Source organism: Wolffia australiana, chromosome 2 (genome assembly GCF_029677425.1).
Source record: "Wolffia australiana isolate 7733 chromosome 2, ASM2967742v1".
In the NCBI taxonomy this organism is placed as follows: Eukaryota; Viridiplantae; Streptophyta; class Magnoliopsida; order Alismatales; family Araceae; genus Wolffia; species Wolffia australiana.
The window spans coordinates 17,961,634-17,987,082 of NC_135836.1; the positions used below are offsets into that span (position 1 = coordinate 17,961,634).

Sequence of the window (25,449 nt, forward strand, 5' to 3'; positions counted from 1 at the left end):
ACATTCCTTTTTTCTCCAAAATAGACTAAGTTCTAGAAGAAGATAGTTCTCGCTAGGGTTTGAGATTTTGGACGGGGGACCGGTCGTACTGGACCGAACAGGGACCGCCGGTCCACCATTTTAGGGTGGACCGGCCGTTCGGGCCGGATCCGGTCGATGGTCAAACCGGACCGGGACCGGATTAAAATAAATAAATGAAAAATCTCTGCTTCCCCCTCCACGATCGTGGTCCCCTGCCTTGTGGCGTCCCCCCCCCTCTCCCTCCGTCCCTCGCTTTCTCTCTCGTGCTCTTTCTCGTCGGCTCTCTCTCCCGTTCTTTCTCTCTCTCTCTCTCTCTCTCTCTCTCTCTCTCTCTCTCTCTCTCTCTCTCTCTCTCTCTCTCTCTCTCTCTCTCTCTCTCTCTCTCTCTCTCTCTCTCTCTCTCTCTCTCTCTCTCTCTCTCTCTCTCTCTCTCTCTCTCTCTCTCTCTCTCTCTCTCTCCCGTTTCTCTTCTCTCTCTCTCTCTTTCTCTCCCGTTTCTCTTCTCTCTCTCTCTCTCTCTTTCTCTCCCGTTTCTCTTCTCTCTCTCTCTCCCGTTTCTCTTCTCTCTCTCTCTCTTTCTCTCCCGTTTCTCTTCTCTCTCTCTCTCTCTCTTTCTCTCCCGTTTCTCTTCTCTCTCTCTCTCCCGTTCTCTCTCGCGCGCTCGCGCTCTCCCTCTCACGTTCTCTCTCACGTTCCCTATTTCTTGCTCTCAATCTTGACAATGTTTAGTTTAACCTTGTTTTTTTTTACTCTCCTCCAACCCTGTCAAGTTTGTTTCATTGTATTTCAAGCTATGTTAGGCTTGTCCACTCTACACTCTACTCTGTCAAGTTTTCTTCATTTCTTTTAGGCTTCTTCTCGTTCTATTTTATTCTTCTTTTCATCATCCCTTCTTCTTTTGCTTTCTTTTTCTACTCATATTTATTATTCCTGTCTTCTTATTTTATTCTGCTTTCTTCTTCTTTACATCTTTTTTTCTTCTTATTTTATTCTTCTAATTCTTCTCCTTTTCAAGTCTTCTTCTATATTTTCTTCTTTGTTACCTTTTTCCTACTATTTCCTTCTTCCTCTTTCCCCTGATTTTCTTGTTTCTAAATATGTTTCTTTACCTTCTTCCTTTTGATCTTCCTTTTTTCTTCTTTAATTCTTATTTTATTGTTCAACTATTCTTATTTCAACCTTCTTTTCTTCTTCTATTTTTATTTGTTCTTTTCATTTTTCAAGATGGACTTCATAAGTGACTTTGAAACAAACTTTCCCTTTGATGAGAAGTCCATACCATTTTTTTATCCTGAATTTTTGTTCTTCGACATTGACTAGTCAACACGACTGGACCGGGACCGGACGAGACCGGACCAGAACCGGACCGATCCTTAGGTCCTCGCTAAAAGTACAGACCAGGCTGGGACCATCAAACCCTAGTTCTCACGATGCTACACAAGAAGAACAGTGTTCCTATTTATGGCTGTGTGATACTCAGCATCTGCATCTCCATGATGATGGTCTCTACTATCCAGCAACAAGAATTTCGAGAAAAATGCAATAATTTTTCAATGATGATCACTGGATAGAAAACATCAACAGATGTTTGAGCAGTTGTAAAATGCCTAACACTCGTTAGCATTCCAAACTGTAAGAGCTACAGATAGAGTCGATCTGACAGAATAGACAGGATGGTAGAATCAGAATTAAAAAGAACATGAGACATGAGGAAAAGGTGCTCCCATGGAAGACGAAGCAACAAGAGAGTTTGCAGGAAATTACCCATATATCCAGAAAGAAGTGTTCACAAGGAGGGAGAATCTTCCAGGATTAAGCCTTCACACAATCTCCAGGAATCAACTTGATCCTTCTTTAGGATATAACGAATCTTATACAAGCTGCATTGGAAATTAAAAATAAATCAAAACACTGTCAATCAGGCACTCTTAACATCTAATCACACGATTATTCATTACTTATGTTGACAACACCTGACCTGTAGTAATTCGGATTCTTGGGCTGGCTTTCATCAACAAGCTCTGCAGCTTCTTCAATCACAACTTCTATCTCAGCTACTTCCCCACCAGCTCCGTCAGACAAAATATCAGCACGCAAGATGGAGAGCTTTAATAGAACAAACCTCCAAAAACAAGATCTTGCCTTAGCCGAATTCGCAAGACCTTTCCACTGTTCCAAGATAATGAACGTCAATTTATGACATTTTGAAACATCACCAAATGTATTATAATCTTTAGTGACTAACCTCTGAGAGCATGGCTTCAGCGAGAATATCAGGGAGAAGTCCAACCCGGTGGGTGGGTCCCAGCGCTTCAGCTTTCACATATTGCCATTTTCTGATCAGAGTTTCTGCCTCTTGCATCGGCATCTCTCTGCAGCAGATAGTACCATTACCTACATCAGATGCTACTGGGATATCAACATTTGTACTGACAGCTGGACGTTGATCTTCAGACTTTTTCAAGAGTTTCCCCAATTTGAGGAGTAAACTTCTAGGAGCACTACTCTCAGCACTGGTCTTTGGATTTCTTAGTTCTTCAACTGTACAAGTCCCCTTCATAAAAGGTCTCGACCCCCAAACTTTCCCACCGAATAGCTTTAGTGTGGAAAACGTAATGCAGCCCAGAACAGCCACATAGGCAATAATGCCGCCTGATTTTTCCAAGTCCCGAAAACCTGCCAAGAGTCTTCTGTGTTGAAATTGAAGGCTCGAATTTCCTTGGGTCGAAGGATTTTCAGAGTCGTTCCCTGGATTATCATCATGATGATATTTACCAATGTAAGGAGGAGCCAGTTGCTTCACAGCCTCTCCCACTTGTCTCATTGAGTTAGGCTGCATGGTGGTGTCTCCGAGTGATTTTTTATCAAGAGATAAGTAATTTAAGGACCTTTGCCTCGCTTCTGGGCTTGTTGATCTAGATGGTCTTTTTGGGGGATTGCTTCCTCCGAGAATCCGCTTCTGAGACCCGAAAAAGTTTGCCTATGAAGCAGAACAAGCTTGAGCTTCTCTTTTTACGAGAAAATAAGTATATTAATGAACTTAAGCCATACTTACGAGAGATGCATGGCAGTCTCGCGTGTCTGGGAAAACACTGAGGACAGATTCCTTCAGCCAAGTTTCCTGGTCAATTTTATTGCGCCATCTGGGATAAGACAATATATGGTACACAAAAGAACCAAAAGAGCTTTGCTTGTGAACATGAGATAAGTCCTTTTATAGCTAATAATCAATATGAAAGTGGAGTCGTGATAATAATTATAACAGCACGAAAGCACAGTGGCCACGCATATCTTTTTTGTTGTTATATTCATCACTCATTGGATTAGAAACTTTCATTCGTCCTTGAAAAAAAAATTAAAGAGTTTGTCTCTGGGTTTCACAACCGATATGCAGACTTAAACTTAAAGATTGCAGCACCCTGTTCCCGGGCAAAAATTCAATTCCCGTCGGACATAACCAAATTCGTGGCTAATTCATCAGATTTACAGTAAAATTATTCAAAATTAGACAAAATTTTAAGACGTAAGTTAAAGAAAGGTAGGAAAGCCTCTCTATTCACAGACTCCTATCAGGTTAAGTAATAACACCAGGACATAAAATTTGAACCTTGCCTGTAAATCTTTTTCACGATGTGTTGTAATGATTCTGCCTAAAGTACTAGCCCCAATGAGGCCGCATATACACTAAGCATTAAAATATCCTGGATATCATAATTCAAGACAGAAAATTGATCACAAAGATAGTTGGAAAAAATGTATCAGCTGAATCCTCAGCAGATTTGGAAGACGAAAATCCAAAAGCACCTTGAAACACCATATTGGACGGCTTGAACCTTTAAAGCTCAAACTATTCATCGAATGTAGAAGAAAAAAAACGAGAAAAGAGCATACCACTGGCAGACTCACGCTACTTGTTGCTTTAGTCTCTTTTGTAAATGTTTCCATTTTACCATTACAAGATGCAGGAGCCGCACTCAATTGAAGTTGAACAAGCTTTGTAATGGCTTCTTTATCAAGGGCCTGACAACCTTTAGTTCAGTATTCACAAACTTTTTTATGAAAAAAATAATGAATCAATTATCATGTGTCACCTGTCCCAGAAGTAAGGAACAGAATGCTTCTTCGAACTTCAAATCTACACCCTCTGAAGCAACCAAGCATTCACAAATATCTTTTGCTGTGTTAATCTGTATGTCATTAACGGTAGTATAAATACATATAAAGAAACAAGAATCGTAAGATGAATAGCCAACATGCTGTATGTTTACCAAATCTTTTTGCCTTGTGGAAAAACCAAGTGCAACATGAGCGATCATAACCATGTAAAAGCAATTAAAATCGATTATAATTCTTTGGTTCTGAGACTCAATTGATTTCTTATTCTTTCGTGTTGTTGCCAAGTCAATCCAAGAGATAAGATCCACAGTTTCCGTAGCTGTCAGCCGACTTAATGCCTTAAGCAGAAAAGAAGGCCAATCTTGGACTTGGCATGAAGTTTCAACTTCAAGTCCCTGTCTAAGTAGTTCTTGCAAAGCAGAAAGCGCTCCTTTCCTACGTTCTACATTCCCAGATGTCTGAGGCATGCCAAGCAGCTCCAGAGTGCAAGCCGGAGCAAGTTCCTCTAATGAATCCTCAATCTGTAATCATCATGACATGGAGATGGTTACAATCCCCAAGAGAAATGCAAGGCAAATTGCAGGTACTTGCCTGTGATAATAGAGACATATCTTCTGAGGAACTTCTACTTCTCAGAAAGTACTGAGATCTCGCGAGGGCTTCAAATCCTTGGGCTACTTGGTTTTTCTCAAAAGCAGCTTTAGCAATTGAGCACTTCCATAAAGAATATACAAAAAAAGTGTTACCAAAGGGCTCATGGAAGGAGATGAAACAGTTACTTGATTGACCTGCCTCTAACTGATCTTTCTTACTTCAGCAAGCGCCATGGAAAGAAGCAGATCATGAGCAAATAACTTGGAGCCCTGGTGCTCCAAAGCTGCTCGGCCTATGTCAATTGCCAGCTTGTCCTCCCCAACCTGCATCAGAAGTACATATTAGATGAACCTAAAAATATAGAAATTGAATACAGACTCAATGGACCAAATGAGAAACGGGAAATTAGTATTGAAATTTTCACTTCACTTTAGTTTTTATATTAGAATTGGATACTGTTAATTTCCTTAGAGTCATGCTATAAGCACTGTAAGAAACATGCATGAGCATGGGACGAGGATGCACATGAAGGAAGGTCATTGGGATAGAGAAGGGGTCGTCGTGTTGTGTCATGGGGAAGGAGGTCGAGGAACCCTGAGCTGGCAACAGTGCTCGAAGTTCTTGGGCTGGGAGATGGAGAGATGGGGCATCTTTATTATTTTGGCTTCACTGTTGTCAGCCTTTGGCTGATCATTGAGAGTAAGAAGGAGGGGGTGAGACTTTTTGGTCTCCCTGTTCCTTTCTCTAACTGTCATAACCATAGCCATCAAGGGAAAGACACAACAAGAGAATGAAAAAGATGGCTTCTTAGTGATTAACGAGAGTTACCCACTACTTATACTGGGTTACATTGATTCGGTTCTCTGAGGACCCACTAAATTGAATCCAATCCAAATGTATCTCATAAGGGTAGTTATACAATAAGATGAATTACGGGCATAGGCATGAAAGAAAAATATATAAAAAAGGAAGAGTGCCTACTGATACCGCCACCCTCAAGCTGTGAGATATATGTTCTTCAGGCGCAACTCACTCGTCAGCCTGTGAAATGTACTTCCCGGTAGGCCTTTGGTGACATTCTCTGCTGCTTGATTTGCAGATTGGACATACTTCATCTTAAAATTGCTTCCGTTAATTTTTCCTTGATAAAGTTTCGGTCAGTTTCAAAATACTTTGTACGTTTCACAAGCTGTGAAATGTATGGGTCATGTCAAACCAAATTATGTGCAATGTCAATGGCTGAATTGTTGTAGCAATACAGTACTACTGGTTTGTTTTGAGACACTTTCAAGCCTTCAACGAACCCTGTCACCTAAATAGCTTCACTTATTCCCTGAGCCAATTCCCTGAACTAGGCTTAAAAACTCAAGCTTGTCTCTACATCGTTTTTATTGCTTCTCCAGGTAACAAGGCTTCCTCCAATAAAGGACCAGTATCCCCATCTCGACTTTTGGTCAATAATTGCCACTTCGTGGATGCGACAGTTTACATTTCTTAGAAAATGTTTCCCTCCCTTCTAAACGGTGGACCTAGTTCAGCTGTCCCTTACAGATATGCGAGAACTCTGTGTGCAGTACTCACATGAGGTTCCTTTGGGCTATGCATGAACTGACTTAGAGTTTCCACTGCAAATGCAATATTTGGCTTTGTATCATTCAGTTATATAAGCTTGCCAACTAACCATAGATACTGATCTTTGTTGACTGGGACATCATCCTCACACACCAAGTTTACCATTCAGCACAATAGGAATAGTGGATGGCTTGCATTCAACCACCTCGTCTCCTTTACGAGATCTAGTGTATACTTCCTTTCTGAAATGAAGACCCCTTCTTCAGCAGAGGCTATTTCAATTTCAATGAAGTATCATAGAAGACCCAGTGATTTAAAATCAAAGAGCTTGCCCAACTGGCCACTCAAGTGCCTGTAAAAAAGGTCGCAATGCCACAAGGGTGAGCTTTTTATTTTTTGAAGAAAATATGGAAGGCCACCCTGAACCGGTGGCCAACCCGCTATCATTAAATTGTAAATGTTTTATAAAAACAATGTACAAACCAGACCAAAAAAGGACTATCCTCCCCTTCCAACCCAAAAATACACGAGTGCCTCTACGGCATGAATAAAGTCCACTACCGAAGCTGCCTTTCCTTTAAACACCACTTCATTCCGATGTCGCCATATCGCCCAGAGCACTGCGAGTAGCCGCCCCCATTCCACTCCGCTTCTGTGTCGTCCTACTATGACTGAAGTCCAAAAGGCCTCATCCGAGGAGACATTCACCTCCGGTACCTGTTGCGATGCCCAGACTCTCTGGGCGAAGTGACACGTGAAGAATACGTGTGAGCAGGCCTCCTCTCCCCCAGCGCACATAGGACAGTCAACGGGATCCATGGGGGCCCATCTCTGCCGATAGACCCGTATGATCAGCCTCTGCCTCCACAATAACCAGCTGAAAAGTCGCACTTTCAGTGGAACTTTGAGCTTCATCAACGCGTGGCATGCCCTATTGATGGTCACGTCGTCCCTCGTTTCTCCTCTAATCTTCAAATATGCTTCTTTCACTGAGAAAGACGACCCCTGCCATGTCCAACCGTCTCCACTTCCAGTTGAGGGGCTGAGTGGTAGAAGTGACTCTTGCATCCGCAAAAACTCCTCAAAACGTGGCTCTCTAATAAGGCTCTTGTCAATATAGGGACCCAAGCCTCGTCCCAACACTCACTGACTTTGGCCTCTGGGTGTCTCGCTAGTGCAAATAGTCTTGGGAACTTCAACTTCATGGTGCCTTGGTTAGACCAATTATCAGTCCAAAAATGGAACCTTGGCCCATCCCCCAATTTGGGCTCAAAGAACTCTTGCACGTGAGGTATCGCTTGGCGTAGACCGCTCCAAAAGGGGGATTCTCCCCTGACACGAGCCCAACGCCTCTCCCAACTTATCTCAAAGCCATATCTATTGTTGGGGAAGAGAAGAAGAAGATAATGACATAACTTGAACAGAGTACATGTAAGGGTATATGTACCCTAAGAGGGAGAGAGGATAATAGGGCTAATGGGCTTATAGAATAGGGCCCATTAGCCCATGAGGGATAGTCTATCACTAACACCCCCCCGCAAGCGAAGTATGGATATCTTCCATACTGAGCTTGGAGACGGCACGTTGAAGAAGAGGGCGGGAGAGTCCCTTGGTAAGGACGTCCGCTGCCTGGTCGGTGGATGCAACAAAGTCCAGGTCAAAGATCCCTTCGTCAACTCGCTCATTGAAGAAGTAGCGGTTGCGCTCCATGTGCTTGATGCGGCCCTGTTGTCCAGGGTTCTTGGCCAACGCGATCGTCGACTTGTTGTCGCAGAAGAAGTGAATCGGGCCAGCATACTCCACGCGAAGATTGTGAAGGATGCCGTAAATCCACTTGCCCTCAGAGGCCCCATCGGCGAGTGCGCGGTACTCAGCTTCGGCGCTAGAGCGGGAGACTTTGTCCTGCTTGCTACTTTTCCAGCTGACGAGACTGCCAAAAACAAACGTGCAGTAGCCCGTGGTAGACCGATGATCCACAACGGAGCCGGCAAAGTCAGCATCAGTGTAGACTTTCACTGTCTGGTCAGTGCTGCGAGGGAAGAGCAGGCCCTTTCCGGGGCAGCCCTTCAGGTACGCAAGGACCCGGTGGGCAGCCTGATGGTGAATCTCCCGTGGGGAGTGCATAAACTGACTGAGCAGGTTGACGGCGAAGGCGATGTCGGGCCGAGTGTGCGTCAAGTAGAGGAGCTTCCCCACCAGCTGCTGATACCGGTGGGAATTCGTCAGCGGCGAATCCTCCCCTTTGCCCAACTTCACGTTGGGATCAATGGGAGTGCTCACCGGCGCACAATCGGTCATCCCTGTCAGTGCCAGTAAGTCGACGGCGTATTTCTGCTGCGAGACGAAGATCCCACGGGGGGAGTAGGCTACCTCAAGACCAAGGAAGTAGCGAAGAAGGCCTAGGGCCTTGATCTCAAACTCCTTAGCCAAGGCAGTGCTGAGGCGGACAGCTTCGGCAGCATCAGATCCTGTGATAAGGATGTCGCCGACGACACGGCAAGAATGGAGACACCGTCGGGCGGTGACGGAAGAAAAGCGACGCATCTCCATTGCTCCGAGCGCACCACTCGGTCCTCAGAACAGAGGAGACCCCCCCAAACCACATGCGCGGGGACTGCTTGAGTCCATAGAGGGACTTCCGCAGTCGGCACCCGTGACCGGGGGGGCAGAGTGAGTAGCCCGGGGGTTGCTGCATGTACACCTCCAAGTCGCTGCCGTGCAAGAAGGCGTTCTTGGACGTCGAACTGGCGGATGGCCCAGTGGAAGTGCGCTGCAAGCGCCAGAAGAAGCCGGACTGTCTCCATCTTCGCCACGGAGAGAACGTCTGGCAGTAGTCACGCCATAGGACTGAGTGAACCCCCTAGCCACAAGCCGAGACTCGAGGCGTTCGGGAGTACCTTCCGCATGATGCTTCTTTGCGTGAATTCACTTGCATTCCACTACCCTCTTGCCCGGAGGTAGTGGAACGGCGTCCATGTGTGGTTCTTGAGGAGAGACTGCATCTCCTCGCCCATCGCCGCTTCAATGGTGAGAAGCGATAGCATCGGCTAGCGTCGAGGAACGGATCCGACTCGATGCGGGTGAGGAACAACCGGTAGGGAGGACTCAGCCGGTCAAAGGAGAGGTAATGAGAGAGAGGGTAGAGGGGGGCCTTAGTGCACTGACGGACCCCTTTCCGTAGAGCAATAGGCCACCCCAACTGATCGTCACCATCGACAGGAGAAGGAGCGGAAGCAATGGGGGACTCCCCGGGAGGAGCAGTAGACGACACACCGGGAGTCGTAGGAGACTCACCGGAGGGCGAGGGTAGACCGGGAGGGGGGGGTGACGAGGGTTGGTCACCGAGAGAGGAGGAGGGTGACGCACCGGGGTTTGACAAGGATGGGGGGCCGGAAGGAGGAACGGAGACCAATGGGAGAGGGAGAGCTGCCGAAAGGGGAAGGGCAGGTAACGAAGAAGAGGTAGAGGACACGTCCAAGGACCCCGCAGGAGGAAGTGAGGAAGAGGAATCAAGGGGAGAAAGATCCGGAAGTGAGGAGGGTGGAGTGGGAGTGGTGGACTCCACGATCGGACTTGGCCCCAAGGGGGGGGCCGAGGGAGCCTCATCCAGCGGAAGGCGTGATGAGGTAGAGTAGTCCCCAAAATAGGGTTCATGCTCGGCAAAGGTGACGTTTGCCGAGATGAAGAACCGCCGAGAAGGCGGATGATAGCACCGGTACCCTTTTTGGAGGGAAGAGTAACCCACAAACACACACCGGAGTGCGCGTGCATCAAACTTCGTGCGTGTGGGAGAAGTATCATGGACGTAGGTGGTGCAGCCGAAGATACGAGGCAAGAGTCCCGTCCGCAAAGAAGCATTCGGGAATGCCACAGTCATCCGGTCCAAGGGGCTGGAGAACTCCAGGAGTGGGGTGGGGATACGGTTAACGAGGTGAGTACTCGTCAAAACCGCCTCTCCCCAATAACGCCCCGGCGCCTTGGAGTCCAACAGCAATGTCCGCGCCGTCGAGGTAACATAGCCGATGCGACGTTCAGCCATGCCATTCTGCTCGGGCGTGGCCACACAAGAGGACTCGTGGAGGATGCCCCGGTCGGCAAAGAAGGAGGCGAGGTCAGCGTTGAAGAAGTCCCGAGCATTGTCGGAACGAAAACGCTGGATGCCTCGACCAAACTGTGTCTGTACCATGGCGCAAAAGTGTCGAACATTCTGCGCAACCTCCGACTTCACAGTCAGGAGGTAGACCCACGTATAGCGGGTAGCTTCGTCCACAAAGAGTAGAAAGTAGCGGTGCCCTTTCAGACTAATCTGCGGTGCCGGCCCCCAAACATCACTGTGGACTCGGAACAGCGGGGTCGATGTGTGAGACGAGGATGAAGTAAAGGAGGATCTGCGGTGCTTGGCTAACTGACAAGGTTCACAAAGCATAGTCTTAAGGTCCATGCCCGAACACAACGAGGGAAAAAGACGCTGTAAAGTGGAGAAAGGTGGGTGTCCAAGTCGCTGATGCTCCATCAGAAGGCGTCCCCGACGCTGCTCAGCCACCGAGAGAAGAGTCCGGTGCACCATGAAGCACTGGGAGCGGCCTCCATTGTCCAGCATCAGCAGTCCGTTCTCCCGCCTAATCGGTGTAGTCCGACCCACCTTGTCAGACAGAAACATGCTGTCAGGTTGTAGGTGGAAGGAGCAGGAGATAGCATCAACTAAGCGCTGCGGAGACATAAGCACGGCCCGTAGGTCAGGGACATGGAGAACGTTGTGGACCACACCGAGGCCGTCCACATAGACTGCCCCGATTCCGGCCACACGGAGACGTCCACCCCCGGCCGTGAGGACATTGCGGCCACCACGATGCCGCTCATATGATACAAACCGGGCATTGCTCGGGGTCATGTGTTCGGTAGCCCCTGAATCAAGGACCCAAGTCGTATCGGAGACGACAGGTGAGTGGAAGGCCGTATGGCCACAGTACCATGCATCTGAAGATGAAGGAAGGGAAGACGCACCAAAGCCGCCGAAGTAGGCCGTGGACGGATTCTGCAGGGCAGCCATCTGGTCACGGAGGCGGGCCAAATCTGCCTGAAGCTGGTCCATAGTCACTGCGGAGGGGCTGGCGGAGGAGGAATCAGAATGGGCCACCATGGCCTTGCCTTCTGCGGCCTCTTTCTTCTTTCGCCAGTCATTCAGGCGCTTCTTGCACTTGTTCTTCCCGTGGCCCGGTTTGCCGCACACGAGCAAATCGTCGTCCCAGCTGGAGGAGCGGCGGAGGTGGGCGTAGGGAGGATCGACGGTGCCTTGCCGCCTGAAGGGAGGGCAGAAAGTAGTGCGGTCGACTCACCCGGGGGGCCGGAGGAGGGAGTCCCATGGAGGAGGAAGTGGCTTTCCTCTTCTTGAAGCTCCTTCACCAACTCCTCGAGGGCAGGAGGACCTTCCTTGCGGTGCAAGGCACGACGACGTACGTCATCATACTCGCGGTTCAGGCCATTGAGGAAGCCCATGATCCGCAGAAGAAGCACATTCTGGAACGTCTTGGACGTCGGATCGTCGGGCGGTAGGTAGTAATCCACTTCATCCCACATCTTCTTGTGGGCAAGTGCATATTCAGAGATCGTCAACGACCCCTGACGGAGATTGCTGGCCTGACTTGCAAGGGAATAAAGACGCCACCAGTCGCTTTCCCGGCCACAGAAAGAGCGCACCTGATCCCAGAAGCCTTTCACCGTTTTCTGATGCGGAAGACGGTCGCGGAAATCTGGAGCCAGGGTGTACGCATACATCCAGCCGAGGATGAACTGGTCCTCAACGTCCCACGCTGCATAATGTGGGTGGTCGATGGTAAGGGGGTCTTCAGTGCAATGCTTGAAGAGCTGGCGCGCCTTCAAGGTGGTCTCTACGAAGCGCATCCACGGGAGTAGATTCAGGCCCCGTAAGAGTGTCGTCTCGGGGACCGACGGAAGCGGATAAGCCACCTTGTAGGACGGTGGCTTCTCCAGGAAGTCGGTCTCGGTGAACGGCATGGTGCTGTTACGGTGCTGCTACAGTAGTGCTGCGGCTGCGGCTGCGGCTGCTGTGCGTCTGCGGCGCCGACGGCTTCGGCTGCGGCTGCTGTGCGCGCGCGGCTGCGGGCTGCGGCTGCTGTGCGTCTTGCGCGGCTGCGGGCTGCGGCTGCCGTGCGTCGCGCGGCGGCTGCGGGCTGCGGCTGCCGTGCGCGCGCGGCGGCTGCGGGCTGCGGCTGCCGTGCGTCTTGCGGCTGCGGCTGCGGCTGCTGTGCGTCTTGCTGGCGGCTGCAGGCTGCGGCTGCTGTGCGTGCGCGGCGGCTGTAGGTGGGCGATGTCAAACCCTAGGGAAGGAGCTCTGGAGCTCTGATACCATGTTGGGGAAGAGAAGAAGAAGATAATGACATAACTTGAACAGAGTACATGTAAGGGTATATGTACCCTAAGAGGGAGAGAGGATAATAGGGCTAATGGGCTTATAGAATAGGGCCCATTAGCCCATGAGGGATAGTCTATCACTAACATCTATCTCTCAGGACATTGAAAACTAGGCCCTCTGTTGACTTCATAATCCGTTCCACCCATTTGGCCAACAATGCCAGATTCATCGATTCCAGATGAAGGATCCTCAGCCCTCCCTGCTTCATAGGTCTACACAATATCTCCCACGCCACAAGAGGCACTCCCTTGCACCCTTCCTCTCCAGTGCCTCCCCAAAAGAATCTTCTCATAGCCCCCTCCAATCTGTTTACCACTACTGCTGGCATTTTGAATACTGACAAGTAGAATAACGGGATTGCTGACAAGACCGACCGTAGTAGCACCAAATGACCCCCTTTTGACAATGTCTTGTTCTGCCAACCTTCGAGCCTCCTTTCCACTTTTCGACCACCATATGCCACTCCTCTGCTAGGATCCATCTCCCGGTCAACGGAAGACCTAAATAGCCCATCGGGAGCGAGCCTTGAGGTGTGCCTAAAGCTCTTGCACACTGTGCCTTCTCCTCCAAAGAAAGTCTGAAACCCACAAAGGCCGACTTGGCTCGATTAAGTTGTAGCCCCGAGAAGTCCGCAAATAGTTCAAGCAATGCGGATAAAATACGAGCTTCTCTCAACGAGCCCTAAATGAAGAAAGTGGTGTCATCCGCATATTGCAGGAGCGGAATTCCCTCCGAGTAGCTCGCCGTCTGAAAACCCCGTAGTAGGCCCTGCTCGCAAGCTTTAAGTGTGCAGGTGGCCAAGGTGTCCACTGCAAGAACAAAAAGCAACGGTGCTAACGGACATCCCTCCCTGACTCCTCTTTGTGGGTTGATCCACCCTCCCTCAGCTCGACCGTTGAACAGAATCGAGAATGAGTGAGATGTAACACATTGCTTCACCCATCTCACCCATTCCTCGGGGAACCCGCGTTTGTGCATAACCGACCATAAGAATCTCCAGTCGCGTGAGTCGTATGCTTTAGCAAAGTCAACCTTCCACATGAAACCCTTAGTTTCATTCGTCTTCGATAATGATACAATCTCCCCCGCCACCACCACACTGTCCACCAATTGTCTTCCAGGAATGAAGGCCGATTGAAACGGCCCAACTAGGTCCCTCAATTACCACCCTTGGCCAGTTCGCCAACACCTTGGCAATGAGAAGGTATATAGAGTTTGACAATGTAATGGGCCTGAAATCCCCCACGTTGATGGCGCCAGGTCTTTTGGGCTGTAGAAATAGGTGGGATCGGTTGAGTCGCTCCAGGCCATAATTTCCTCACCGGAACTTGTTTAGTGTACCCATCACCTCTGGCCCAACCACCTCTCAGAATTCATTGAAGAAAAAAAAACAGGGAATCCATCCGGACCCGGTGCACCTTCTTCATTTAAACCTTTGCTCGCTGTTCACTCTTCTTCCACTGAGAAAGGCTTCACCAACTCAGTTTGTTGTCCTAACCCAAAAAACCCCTCATCAGTTCAGATTACAGGCTGCAACTCGCCTGCATGAGGCCAGAATCAGTAGCAATCATGTGTCAGCCATAATGTGGTGAATTTGTTCCTGGGACTTTCATCACCTGAGATGATAATATCATCAACACAAACCAAGAGTGCCACAACTTCCCAAGGGAAAATGTTTGATGACAAGAGTATGATCCCACTACTCCATTTATATCCCAGTCCTTCATAGAGAGATAAAACCTACCAAACCATACAAAGCCTTCTGCCTCTTCAATATTATATCCATAGATACTTCCTCCTCATAGTCCATGTAGAAACACATTCTTTACATCAAATGATGCAACTGCCACCCCAATTCTGCGGTTACTGCTATCAGGTATTTTTACAGGTATTCAACTTTGCCACAGGGGTAAACGTATTTTTTTAGTGAATTTCGTAAGATTGGGTATATCCTCCGGCTACAAGTCTAGCCATAAAGCTCTCAATTGAACCATATGAATTGTACTCGATCTTATAAACCAATTTTGCCTTGATTATTTTCCAGTCTCTAGGAGCCAATACAACCTCCCATGTGTTATTCATAGTTAGTCTTCCATTTCTATTTCCATTGCCTCCTTCCATCTTGGTATTTGTATTTCCTCTTCCACACTGTTGGTACAACTTCACCGTTTGTTTTTGTTAGGAGTGCACAAAAGGCTGGGATATATTTTTTCATAATTAACATGTGATAACGGGAATCATCCCTGCTGAGTACATGTCTTCTTCCTCTATCTCAGGATAATCGACCGTCCCAGTTTTTCATCTTGTAGTCTTGCCGATCTTTCTTCTTCAGTTACTGAGGTCTCTGCTTCTGTTTCAGGGGATTCTGCAGCGGGAATTTCTATACTCTCATCTTCTCTGAGATCATGACTGGGCTCCTTTGTTGATGATTGTGCTTCATTTGGCTTCTGACCATCCTCAATCAGTTTGCGTGCAGAGCAGCCACTGTCTTCCTCTTCATTATATCTGGTCATAGTAAACTGTGGGATGCCATGGATAAACTTTGTCTTCTCTTCATTAGTGTCACCTGATGAATTGTCTGATACTCTCGTGATATCAATTGAAGAACTTGGATTTGAAATCCGATGAAAACAACAATCCAGCAATAGTGTTTTGCGAAACGATAGAGATCAAGAAGAATAGACGGATCGGACGGCCCTCCTCGCAGCGGATGAGCTCCTTCCGTAGATCAGGTCAAGACGGCTCCCTTGAATGCGAAGCTCCTTCCGTAGATCTGATCCTCCCTCTTCTTGGTTGAATGACCTTCCGATGACAGCAGTGCTCTCCCGCTGTGACGGACCCCGAAGGAGTGCGAATCTCCCGCTCTCCCTTCTTCTCGAGAAAATACCAAAAGTGGTTAGTTAGTGTCCGGGACACTTTATTTATAGTACTTCCCCTTCATGGGGTCTTGGCTTAGTCAACGCTCTGGTAGTTATTCCTGCGACTCTGTCTGTATTTGTGCCTCCGACTGTACTTCTTAGAATAGAACTTATCATTGCCATACGTCCTCCTTCATTAAAGGTCATATAAGATGAAATAAAGAGCTTCTTCACGATTAGATTGCAGTCCTTGTAACCCTTGTGAGTAGGGGAGTATCCCTGGAATAGACGCTTAATTTCCCGTGGAGTGAGTTTACTATCAGGATTGTGCACGTGTACGAAGGTTGTATATCCAAATATTCTCAATGGAATAAAAGAGTATACCATGGGTTCTGGAAACTACCTTGACATCAACTCTAAGTGACTTATATATTCTAGTTAATCGGATAGCTTCTGGTTCAAATACAGCCATCAGAAGTGCATCCACCGAGAATTGAAAAGGAACCTGGCCCTGGAAAAGTAGTGTCGTGGTAGTGGCAAACACATGCCCAATCTTCGTCTCTGGAATTCCATTTTGTTGGGAGTATTTAAACAGGATGACTCGTGAATAATTCTTCGATCACAAAATAACATGGCCAATGTGCTATTAAAATAGTCAAAGTACAGAAGTCCTGAAGGGTCTTGGATACTTCAGACTTATGTTTAAAGAAGTGTATCCATGTAACTCTCACAGTCCCAGAATTGATTTATTCCAGCTTTTTTTGTGTTTCCATGATAATTATGTATCATGTGAAATGGACGATGTCTGTCAATAGTACCAGAAAAAAAGGTTTTTTTGTCTTTTACACACTGACAAACATCACAAAAGAAATTCAATACAACACTATTTTTAACAAAAACTGGGAACAGACTTTGCGAAATATCAAAAGATGGGTGCCCAGATCTGCAATACAAAATAATGATTTTTCCAGACTATCTGGTTGCTCTAACTCTTCTCTTGGCATAGACTCTGAACTCCCCACCACCCGAGCATCTCCAGGATCATCTTCTAATTGAATAAACCCGTTCTTCATTTTAATAGATCCCATCCTTCAGCTGAGTACCTTATGAAACAAAAACATTCATCAGAGCTCAGGATCAGAACTCGATATCTTTCACTAGTCTTTGTGAAGAACTAAATTGTGCTCTCAGTCCAAGTATATGAAGTACTTCGTTGAGGAGCCCCAAGTGGTAAATAGAGACAGTGCCAATCCCAGTCACCAGAGGTATTTCCTCTCTGGCATTGATCATTTTTCATGGAGTATAACATAACGAATGCAGATAAGTCAACTTCAAGACATGTGGTCTGTTGCCCCAGAGTCAACTACCCAGTTTAACTTCAATGGGATGATAGCAAACCAGTTGAAATTAGATGGTCACAAGATTTCACCATCAAAGTAGAGCCGAGCATAATCTAAAGCCTCTCAACTTCTTTTGGGTTGCTAAATCTCCTTCCAGGAGTAGCCTGAGATGGCTTGTGTTCTTCTGGATATGCTTCTTCAAAATCGTCATTGATGTCTTCCTGGCCAGTAGTATATGCTTGGCTTGAGAAAGATCGTCTCCCGTTAAGTTTCTGACACTGATTAATAGCTTCTCTTATTACAGTATTTGCAGAATTATCTATCCTTTGACTGGAATATTTTATTCTTCTGCTTGTTCTGGGTATCCTGAGATTTTAATGACAGACTTGGACATAGGGCTAGTGCCACTATCTTGGGCAAGTGGTTCCAAAGCCACTCCGGAACCTCTCTTCGTCCTGAACTAGTTGAATAGCTTCCTCTAGATTCCGAACCTTTTCTCAGATCAGAATCTCAGTTCAGAACCTATTCTTCACATCTCACTTCACCAAAGGCATTTGGGCATTGCAGCAGATGCCAGGGGTGAATGTGCCCTCCGACAAGGCGTTCTGGGCCTTAGTTAGCGACGGTAGATACAGGACCAAGCTGGTTCGGGAGAGATTCCTAGCAGTGCTCTAGCCGATAATGGCAGTATTGTAACAAGGTGGTATTCAAAGGGAGGACGGCTTCCATGGAGAATGTCATTGAAGACATTAAAACGCTAATATTTTTTTGGCTTTGTGGGAGGTGTAAGGAAGACCATTTTGGTCACTTTGAATATGGATTGTCCATGTCTTTATACTTTAATAGAATCAGGTTGACCACCGTTCTGGGGGGGCTTCCTTATTTTGTTCAAGAAAAAAGGAATCAGGATTACCACAGCTTCATAATCCTCTCCAGACCCATGAGAAATGTATAAAATCTATCCTTCAATACATACACCCATTCCGTGGAATTTAGATTTCTGATACGGTTCCCATTAGAATATATGAGAGAAGGAAAAGAAGAGGAAGCCAAATAAAGCCTGTTGACCAGTCAACAGGCACCAGAGGACCTGGTGGTCCACGTGATGCTGATGTGGCTACTAGCTCCCAGTCTTGACTGGGAGTGATAAGAGAATAAAGGATGCCTATAAATAAGAGGGGGAGACCTCCAAGAAAGGCACCGATGGTCAGTTAGAGTTCTTGAAGGGCGTGGGAGAGTCTTGGACAGACCAGCTGTATGCGGCAAGAGTCTTCTGAGGGCGTTCATACCAACAAGGGGGCTAGCTACTGGAGGATCGACATCAACAGGAACTTCTGAAGACTGATTTGGGGGTGGAAATTGCGATTTCCATCTGTAAGTACTTCTCTTGATATATTTGACCAATTCAATACAGATCGTATCAATTTCTTGATAGGCAATAGTGGTCAATCTCTCACCATATAGATTGTCTATCATTGACATAAGACATCATGTTACTCTCCCCCTGGACTGGATTAGCCCCCAAGTACACCAGGCAATGTGATCTTCAATCTCTGCCTTCGGCGCTTCCTTTAATTGAGTGATCCCATATTGCTTTAGCCATATTCAGCAGCAGAGAATTCTTATACTCCTCTCCAGCCATGTTTTCTAGGAGCCATGCCCGAATCAGAGAATCCTTTTGTTTCCAAATTTTGTATCCTGGATCTGTAGGATTCGTGGAGACTAACAGGTGTCCGGAGAGATCCATACCTTCTAGGATAAGTTCAATGTATTGACTCCAATGCAATGTATTGAGTCCATCCTACCACAGCTGTTCCAGAATGCCACAGAGAATGATTTGAGTAGATCGGTCGTATTCATGAATTGATTCTTGGTTTCGTCTGGTTCCCTGTGTCATCCCTGAATTAGCTTGATCTTCATGGTTGGCCATACGAGGGGCATCGGTCCTTCACCCTTCTCCTTAGGCAAACCCTACTCTGTGACACGGTCAGAGTGGAAGGAAATGGCGACTAAGATAGGGATTGCAATGGTAGAATGCACGTCCATGCGGTGCTTCTGGAGCCACTCTGCACGGAGCTCTGTTACCATGACAGCCTTTGGCTGATCATTGAGAGTAAGAAGGAGGGGGTGAGACTTCTTGTTCTCCCTGTTCCTTTCTCTACCTGTCATAACCATAGCCATCAAGGGAAAGACACAACAAGAGAATGAAAAAGATGACTTCTTAGTGATTAACGAGAGTTACCCACTACTTATACTGGGTTACATTGATTCGGATTTCTGAGGACCCGATCTAAACGAACCTCATAAGGGTAGTTATACAATAAGATGAAGTACAGGATTTAGCAAGAAAGAAGAGAATATAAAAAGGAAAGAGTGACTGCTGATAACTGTGCCGGTCATGTTGAAGAGGTGTGGTGACTATTTTGGCTGTGTTGATGTCTTTTTCAGTTTTTATTTCATCAGATTCTTGGTTCGCTAGGGTCCCTATCAGATACCATTTAAAAGCTGCAGAAAGTGTATGTGATGATGAAGTTTATAGCAGCCCAATAAGATAACCCCAAAAAGGCATTCGTCAACCAAATAACCACTAAAATTTAAAAGAAATACTGAGGTACTTTTAAGCAATGATAACTAGCTGTAATCTGTTCACTATTGCAGAATTTTACTTTTATACATCACTTCATAACTATCAAGAACCACCGATGGTGATGAGTCAATCCTCTCCAGCACGGCCAGACCACCTAACAGAGATAACGGTTTAGAGTAAGGGACATCATAACTGATCTTGAGTACCAGTCTTACATATTAGTGGCCCAAGGCCCACTTAGTTTTAAGTAAACATCAATTCACATACGCCACTTCAGTTATGAGGCCCCATAAGTCACAAACTCCAAGTAGAATAAGTGCCTTAAAGAGAGAAAATACACACGAGCGATTTGTAATATGTGTCTCGCTACCAGAAGTAAAAGAAATAGAATAAAGAAGGGAGTGGGCCACTTAAAGTAGCTGACCCACCGACAGTAGGTGGCCTACCTACAAGAGGATGAATCAAGGAGGAGAAAGAGAAGTGAAGTGTTCTTTTTATACTCAATTTTATCACATCTGTCTCGAATAATGACAAGCATTACCAAACATTGAACCTTTGAATGAAAGGAAACTAAAGAATAAATTAGAAACGAACCTCAAGCAAAAGACATAGAGCAGCAGGCAACCATCCCCAAGGAATACAAAGAGACGCCTTTGGGGGTACTTTGTCTTTGACACTGCCAGCGTACTCTGGCTCAAAAAGAAGCTTATCTCGCACATCCATCAAAAGCTCCTAGATACACAAGAAGCAAGTACTATTATCTTGAACTTCCACTGAGATGCCATTGCGATCCAGCACACCATTATATAACCATAACAAATGAATTTTCTGACCTGACGGGAACGAATGACATCTATTGTATATCCATCTTCAATCTCACAGGCCTTCAACTCCATAACTGCCTTGACAACTTCATCTTTCTCAGCTTTTTCAGATACTCCTATGATCTGCATGCAGATAACTTTTGTTTCAATACATATCAATGACCTTTTTCTGCCGGATATTCTGGAAAAAATATTCAGCCACGAAATATCGTAGAGAATGAAGATATAAGTTGAATGTTAGTCCGCCTTTGTATTCCTTTTTATTTTAGTTATTCGTTACTATTCTAAATTAACAGTTCAAAGTCGTCATCACTTTTAAGTGAAGAGACGCTAGTGAAACTCCCTACCGCCTATAATTTTCTCAAGCAATAAAACATTAATGAAACTTATGGTTCAGATTCTTGCCTATCAACAAGACCCAAAGTCCTATACCGTCAAGAAGACTATATCCATCCAATATAAGTTATATACGCACTTGCAAAACTGTCTTGTTTTGTTCCTCTCTTGTTCGAACGACTCTGAGGAAGTAACCCTCACTTGGATGCCATTGAAGCTGAGTTAAAATAAATATTTTAGGATTTGTTTCAAAAAAAAAGATAAATATTTTAGGATAAGATAGAGGAGTTTGTCGGAGGAAAACCAAGTACAGAGATCCCGATAACACAGAAGACTGTTGGCGCCAAACACGTTTTAGAACTCAAAAGATATCAAATTGACTGCCATGAAGTGTTTCCTTCGCAGTACACTAAACTGAATGAAAACAACAGGTTCAACAGTTTGGCGACCCGCCTGAAGCAACATCTTTAACATCACATAGGTGATACTACTTTCGGAGTAACACTGTGCTAAAGGAGTAAAACAAGAAAAAGTATGCTCATTAACAATAATGTTCTGTATCCTTACAGTACACATGAAGAATTTCTGTAAATGTTTGCTACGTGGGTTATCTTAGTCAAATCCTTCGTCACCCATTCGTTCAATACAGTCAACACTGCTAGACACATACTTGCAGACATACCCAACCTTATGGATAAAGAATTTGGGAGGTAGAAGACCCTTGGTAGCACTTAATTAGACAAACCAAGAGCGAAAACAAAGGGCATGAAAGGAGCAGTCTGGTAGAAATAGGTAATATTATAGAAGAATACAAGTCCTAACACTAACATAATACAAAGAAGATCACTTACTCCATTTGGAGAAAAGTAGAAGAAATGAGTAGAAATCAATAGGACCCATCAGGTGCGATAACGGCGGCCACGAAATGAGCAGTCACGTAAAACCAATGCCAATATCGAATAATTCAAGTCCAAACCCTAAGTTAAATACAAAGATTATCATATCTCGTATGGAGAAAACACGAAAAATTAATAAAAATCGATTCAAAAATAACACGCAGATGAAAAAGAGCGTACAACCTGATAACAGCTGACAGGAATCTCCACAGTGGCGTCAGCCGGACTATTCTCCACCACAGAGGAGTTCGAAAGCTCATAACCTCCACGAACCGCGACCGCAGGCGATATACTGCCTCTAGAAACCCTCTTAGGATAGCATTCCACTCTAACGGCGCCCGTGGAGAGCACGGAAGCAGTTGAAGAGGCAAACAAGACGGCCTTCGACCGCGCATCTGACCAGTCCAATTCACCGCCAACGTCGCAATGCCATGGCCGACAGATCGCCGGGGCGGTCGACGCCATGAGAGGCACCTTGCGAGGTATTCAATCCGCTCCTCTGAGCCGTCGTTCCGCCTTCACCGCAACGAGCATTGCCCTCGGCGAGCTCCCGGAAGTTCGACAATAGCAAGGTTGGACGAGTTGAAGTTGTCTTTGCGGGAGTAAATAGGTAATCGAGCAAGGACAACTTAATTTCTTCGGCGTTGGACTAACGGAACGGGACGTAACTTCGAATCGATATGTCATCCGTCACGTTCCCTGCAGATTGTCCGGAACGGATGACGAACCGGACGCGGATGGAAAGAAACGTGACGGAACGAAACGTAGAAAAAAGACATTCAACGGAACGAAACGTAGAAAAAAGAGATGCAACGGAACGAAACGTGACAGAAGAGACGCGACGGAACGAAACGTGACGGAAAGAGGCATGACAGAACGTTACGGGACGGATGACGATCCGTGACGGACAGTGACATGACAAAAGTTTCGTCATGTCACCGTCCCGTCACACGTCCTAGGATTTCGTCACCCGTCACCATCACCGTCATGGGCCCCTAATTTTATCACCATCACCGTCACGTCATCCGTCACGTTGCCGTCACCATGACGTGTGACTTGACGGATGACGGCTGCCATTCCCTAAACAGGAGGCGTGACGGAACAAAACGAGGTGTAACAGAACGGGGCAAACAGATTGATTTAGTGGGTTTCAGAGCCAATTCATCCTTTGACCTTTCTTTCCAACATACAGAGAGACTAGTCCCTAACCAGAGTAAAATAAATAGATGAGGAATTCAGACACAATTTATCTTAGGAATCTGCAACCAAAAAAAGGAGAAAATGAGTTCAAAAACTAAATCTGAAAACTTTTTGAGCCACTAATTTGATAGAAAATAAATAGATATATATCTAACAATTCCACAGGATTTAAATGATTAGCCATGCTATGTTACATGGTTAACTTAACTTATATAAAATATTTGACTTTGGTTAAATGATTAACCATTTAGGTGAGCTTGTTTTACACCATGTTATGTTACATGTTAGCTTTATTTTGAGGAATCTATAAGAGAGTATGCTTCAAAAATAAATTGAATCATTTAAACAAATGAAACTGCGCCAACTGAGTTCTTCATTTTAAGACTAATAAACAGTATATGTGTAACAAAATGTTGAAGCCCAAGGTTTAGAAAATGAAGTCAATATTTTATATAAGTTAAGAATGATGACCATAAATAGATTGATGAATTTATGTGATATTGTATAAAAAAAAATTATATTAATACTTTCAAGGTTTTACATAAATTAAAATCAAAGGATGCAATGGATCGAATGTTTCAAAGATTTTACATAAGTAAGGATTAGAAAATAAAGTTAATATTTTTATATAAGTTAGGAATGATCACATAAATAGATTGATGACTTTAGGCACTCTTGTATAAAATTTTGTTATTATAATGCCTTTAAACGATTTTACATAATATTAGAGTTATTATTATCTTTGTCTAACTCAACCCTATTTAATTTCCTTCAACTCAAGTCCTATGTATCTCACACTCTCTTACAAATTATTGAATGCGAGGAATATGAGGAGGTTTACTCAGACCATAATTTGTAATTTTGGAGGGTTAGAGAGTGTAGAGGACATCCAAGACCTAGATGGAATCCAGATCTATGATTAAAAGATATCAAAGGCCCATTAGATGCAGTCAACGGGCACCCAAGGCACATCAATAGGTTCCTTGAATTGTGGATCTAAATTACTTTAAATTGATGTCCACTTCTTAGAGCACCAACCATTTGAATTTGGACAGCGAAGTAAGTGTATGGAGGTCCATTTATCTTTCCTCAGTTTGAATCATCACCATCCATTCATGCACACTAGATGATAAGGAAGAGAAACAAGTATTTATCCATTCTCTTTTCCCTATCAAACCTATCATCCAGACTTTCCATCAGAATGGATATTATGAAACTAAAATTCCCAGAGATCCATTTGTTTATGAGTGTACAAAAACGTTATTTTTAAAGGCTGAACAATGAATTATGGAGTTCCACCTCTAATAGCCCAAAGGCAAGCATCAGATTGATGTTTATGCATTTAATCTCAGTTGAAATCTCCATTCTCTTCTTCCAATACCCAATAAGAAATCATACTCATGCCTAGCTATTCCCAAGTTCGCCCAATCCATTGTGAGTTAGTTGTCATCATCAATCTGCATCTCCACTCTTTCTTCCACCTTTGTTCACATCATCCTTCCACATTCTAGCTTGCTCCCAACATCACAAGTATGCTTCTAACTCTTAGGAGCAGTACCCTGATAAGCAACATTAATGAGATGCATAAGGGCATGTATACTCCACATAAAGTTTGAATTATAAAAACTAAAACTCAGGAAGGCGAAAATTGAAATTATTACATATTAGTTAATAAAATATGTCGAGAAATATTCTAAATATTTGTTTTCAATAGATTTGTCTGAAATATTTGATTCCGATGCTTATGTTCATCTTCTCATAATTTTAAAGATGATTTCACTTTTATTGAAAAGATAATCTTTATGTGAAGATTGATTTGGAACATTAAATTTTCAGATATCTGAAGATTTCAAAGCATGATTATCATATTGCACTTTCTCCTTATTTATATATGTGCTGGGAGATTAAATAACTTGATATATTATAAACTATACATATACTTTGGGTTGGTATATTTGTGATATTGAAGGAGCTACATCATATATTTGTGTTCATATAATGTTTACTCATGAAGATACTAAAACCATGAAAGAATTCCCGAGAAAATTAAACCCTATCATGTGTGACGTAGTTTGAAAACAAAAAATAAAATAGAATGAGTCAGGATTTATTTGAAAGTCTCTGGGTGAGTCTTGCGCACTTAATTCCTAAGAAAGGAGCAATAAATGTGGCAAAAGATTAGGACATTTAGGGGTTTTATGTAGGTGTTTTAATTCATACTTAACCCTAGAAAATTTATGAAATTTACACTTAACTACTATGATTAATAAAGGGCAACGAATGGATCGATCCATAGAGAGGCAAAACTTTAATTTCAGAAATTTTCTTAAGCTTGAAATGAAGAAAATGAGTTCACAAATGAGAGACATAAACTTTGGAACTTTTCTTGATTTTTAGTGACTTAATATATTGTTAAATGATTTAAATTGAAGCAGCAAAACAAGGAAAAAAACTAAAAATGAAAACTATTTTTCCTAATTTTGAGTAACAACATAAATCAAAAATAAATATTTTAAGAATTTTATCGAATTTAATTTCCAACAAATACCACAAGAAATATTGAAAACGAGAGTTAGAGATTTCTAAGATTTTTTTTAGATTTTCAATCATTGGAAATTGATTATGTGAATTTTCAGGATTTTTACTGATTTTTTGGGACTTTTAAATGCAGA

General features: G+C 44.6%; 1 protein-coding gene across 1 annotated transcript; it reads right to left on the bottom strand.

Annotated features, from left to right (window-relative positions):
- Positions 1-1,608: 1,608 nt before the first annotated feature.
- PARC6 (plastid division protein) lies at positions 1,609-22,166 on the bottom strand. The gene is made up of 12 exons (XM_078592426.1): positions 21,761-22,166; positions 20,355-20,468; positions 20,116-20,253; positions 4,950-5,054; positions 4,729-4,851; positions 4,290-4,658; positions 4,113-4,208; positions 3,913-4,041; positions 3,077-3,142; positions 2,267-3,001; positions 2,000-2,190; positions 1,609-1,901 (listed from the first exon to the last, which is right to left on the bottom strand). The coding sequence occupies exons 1-12, from the start codon at positions 22,040-22,042 to the stop codon at positions 1,808-1,810; spliced, it is 2,442 nt and encodes an 813-aa protein (XP_078448552.1). The 5' UTR covers positions 22,043-22,166; the 3' UTR covers positions 1,609-1,807.
- Positions 22,167-25,449: the final 3,283 nt, after the last annotated feature.

Excerpts from the sequence above, each read along its gene's own strand:
- PARC6 (XM_078592426.1), bottom strand. The coding sequence starts at position 22,042 with ATGGCGTCGACCGCCCCGGCGATCTGTCGGCCATGGCATTGCGACGTT. Across the intron at positions 5,055-20,115 it reads CTCTATGTCTTTTGCTTGAG|GTTGGGGAGGACAAGCTGGC; the intron begins GTTCGTTTCTAA and ends CTTCTGATGCAG. Across the intron at positions 4,209-4,289 it reads CCACAAGGCAAAAAGATTTG|ATTAACACAGCAAAAGATAT; the intron begins GTAAACATACAG and ends AATGACATACAG.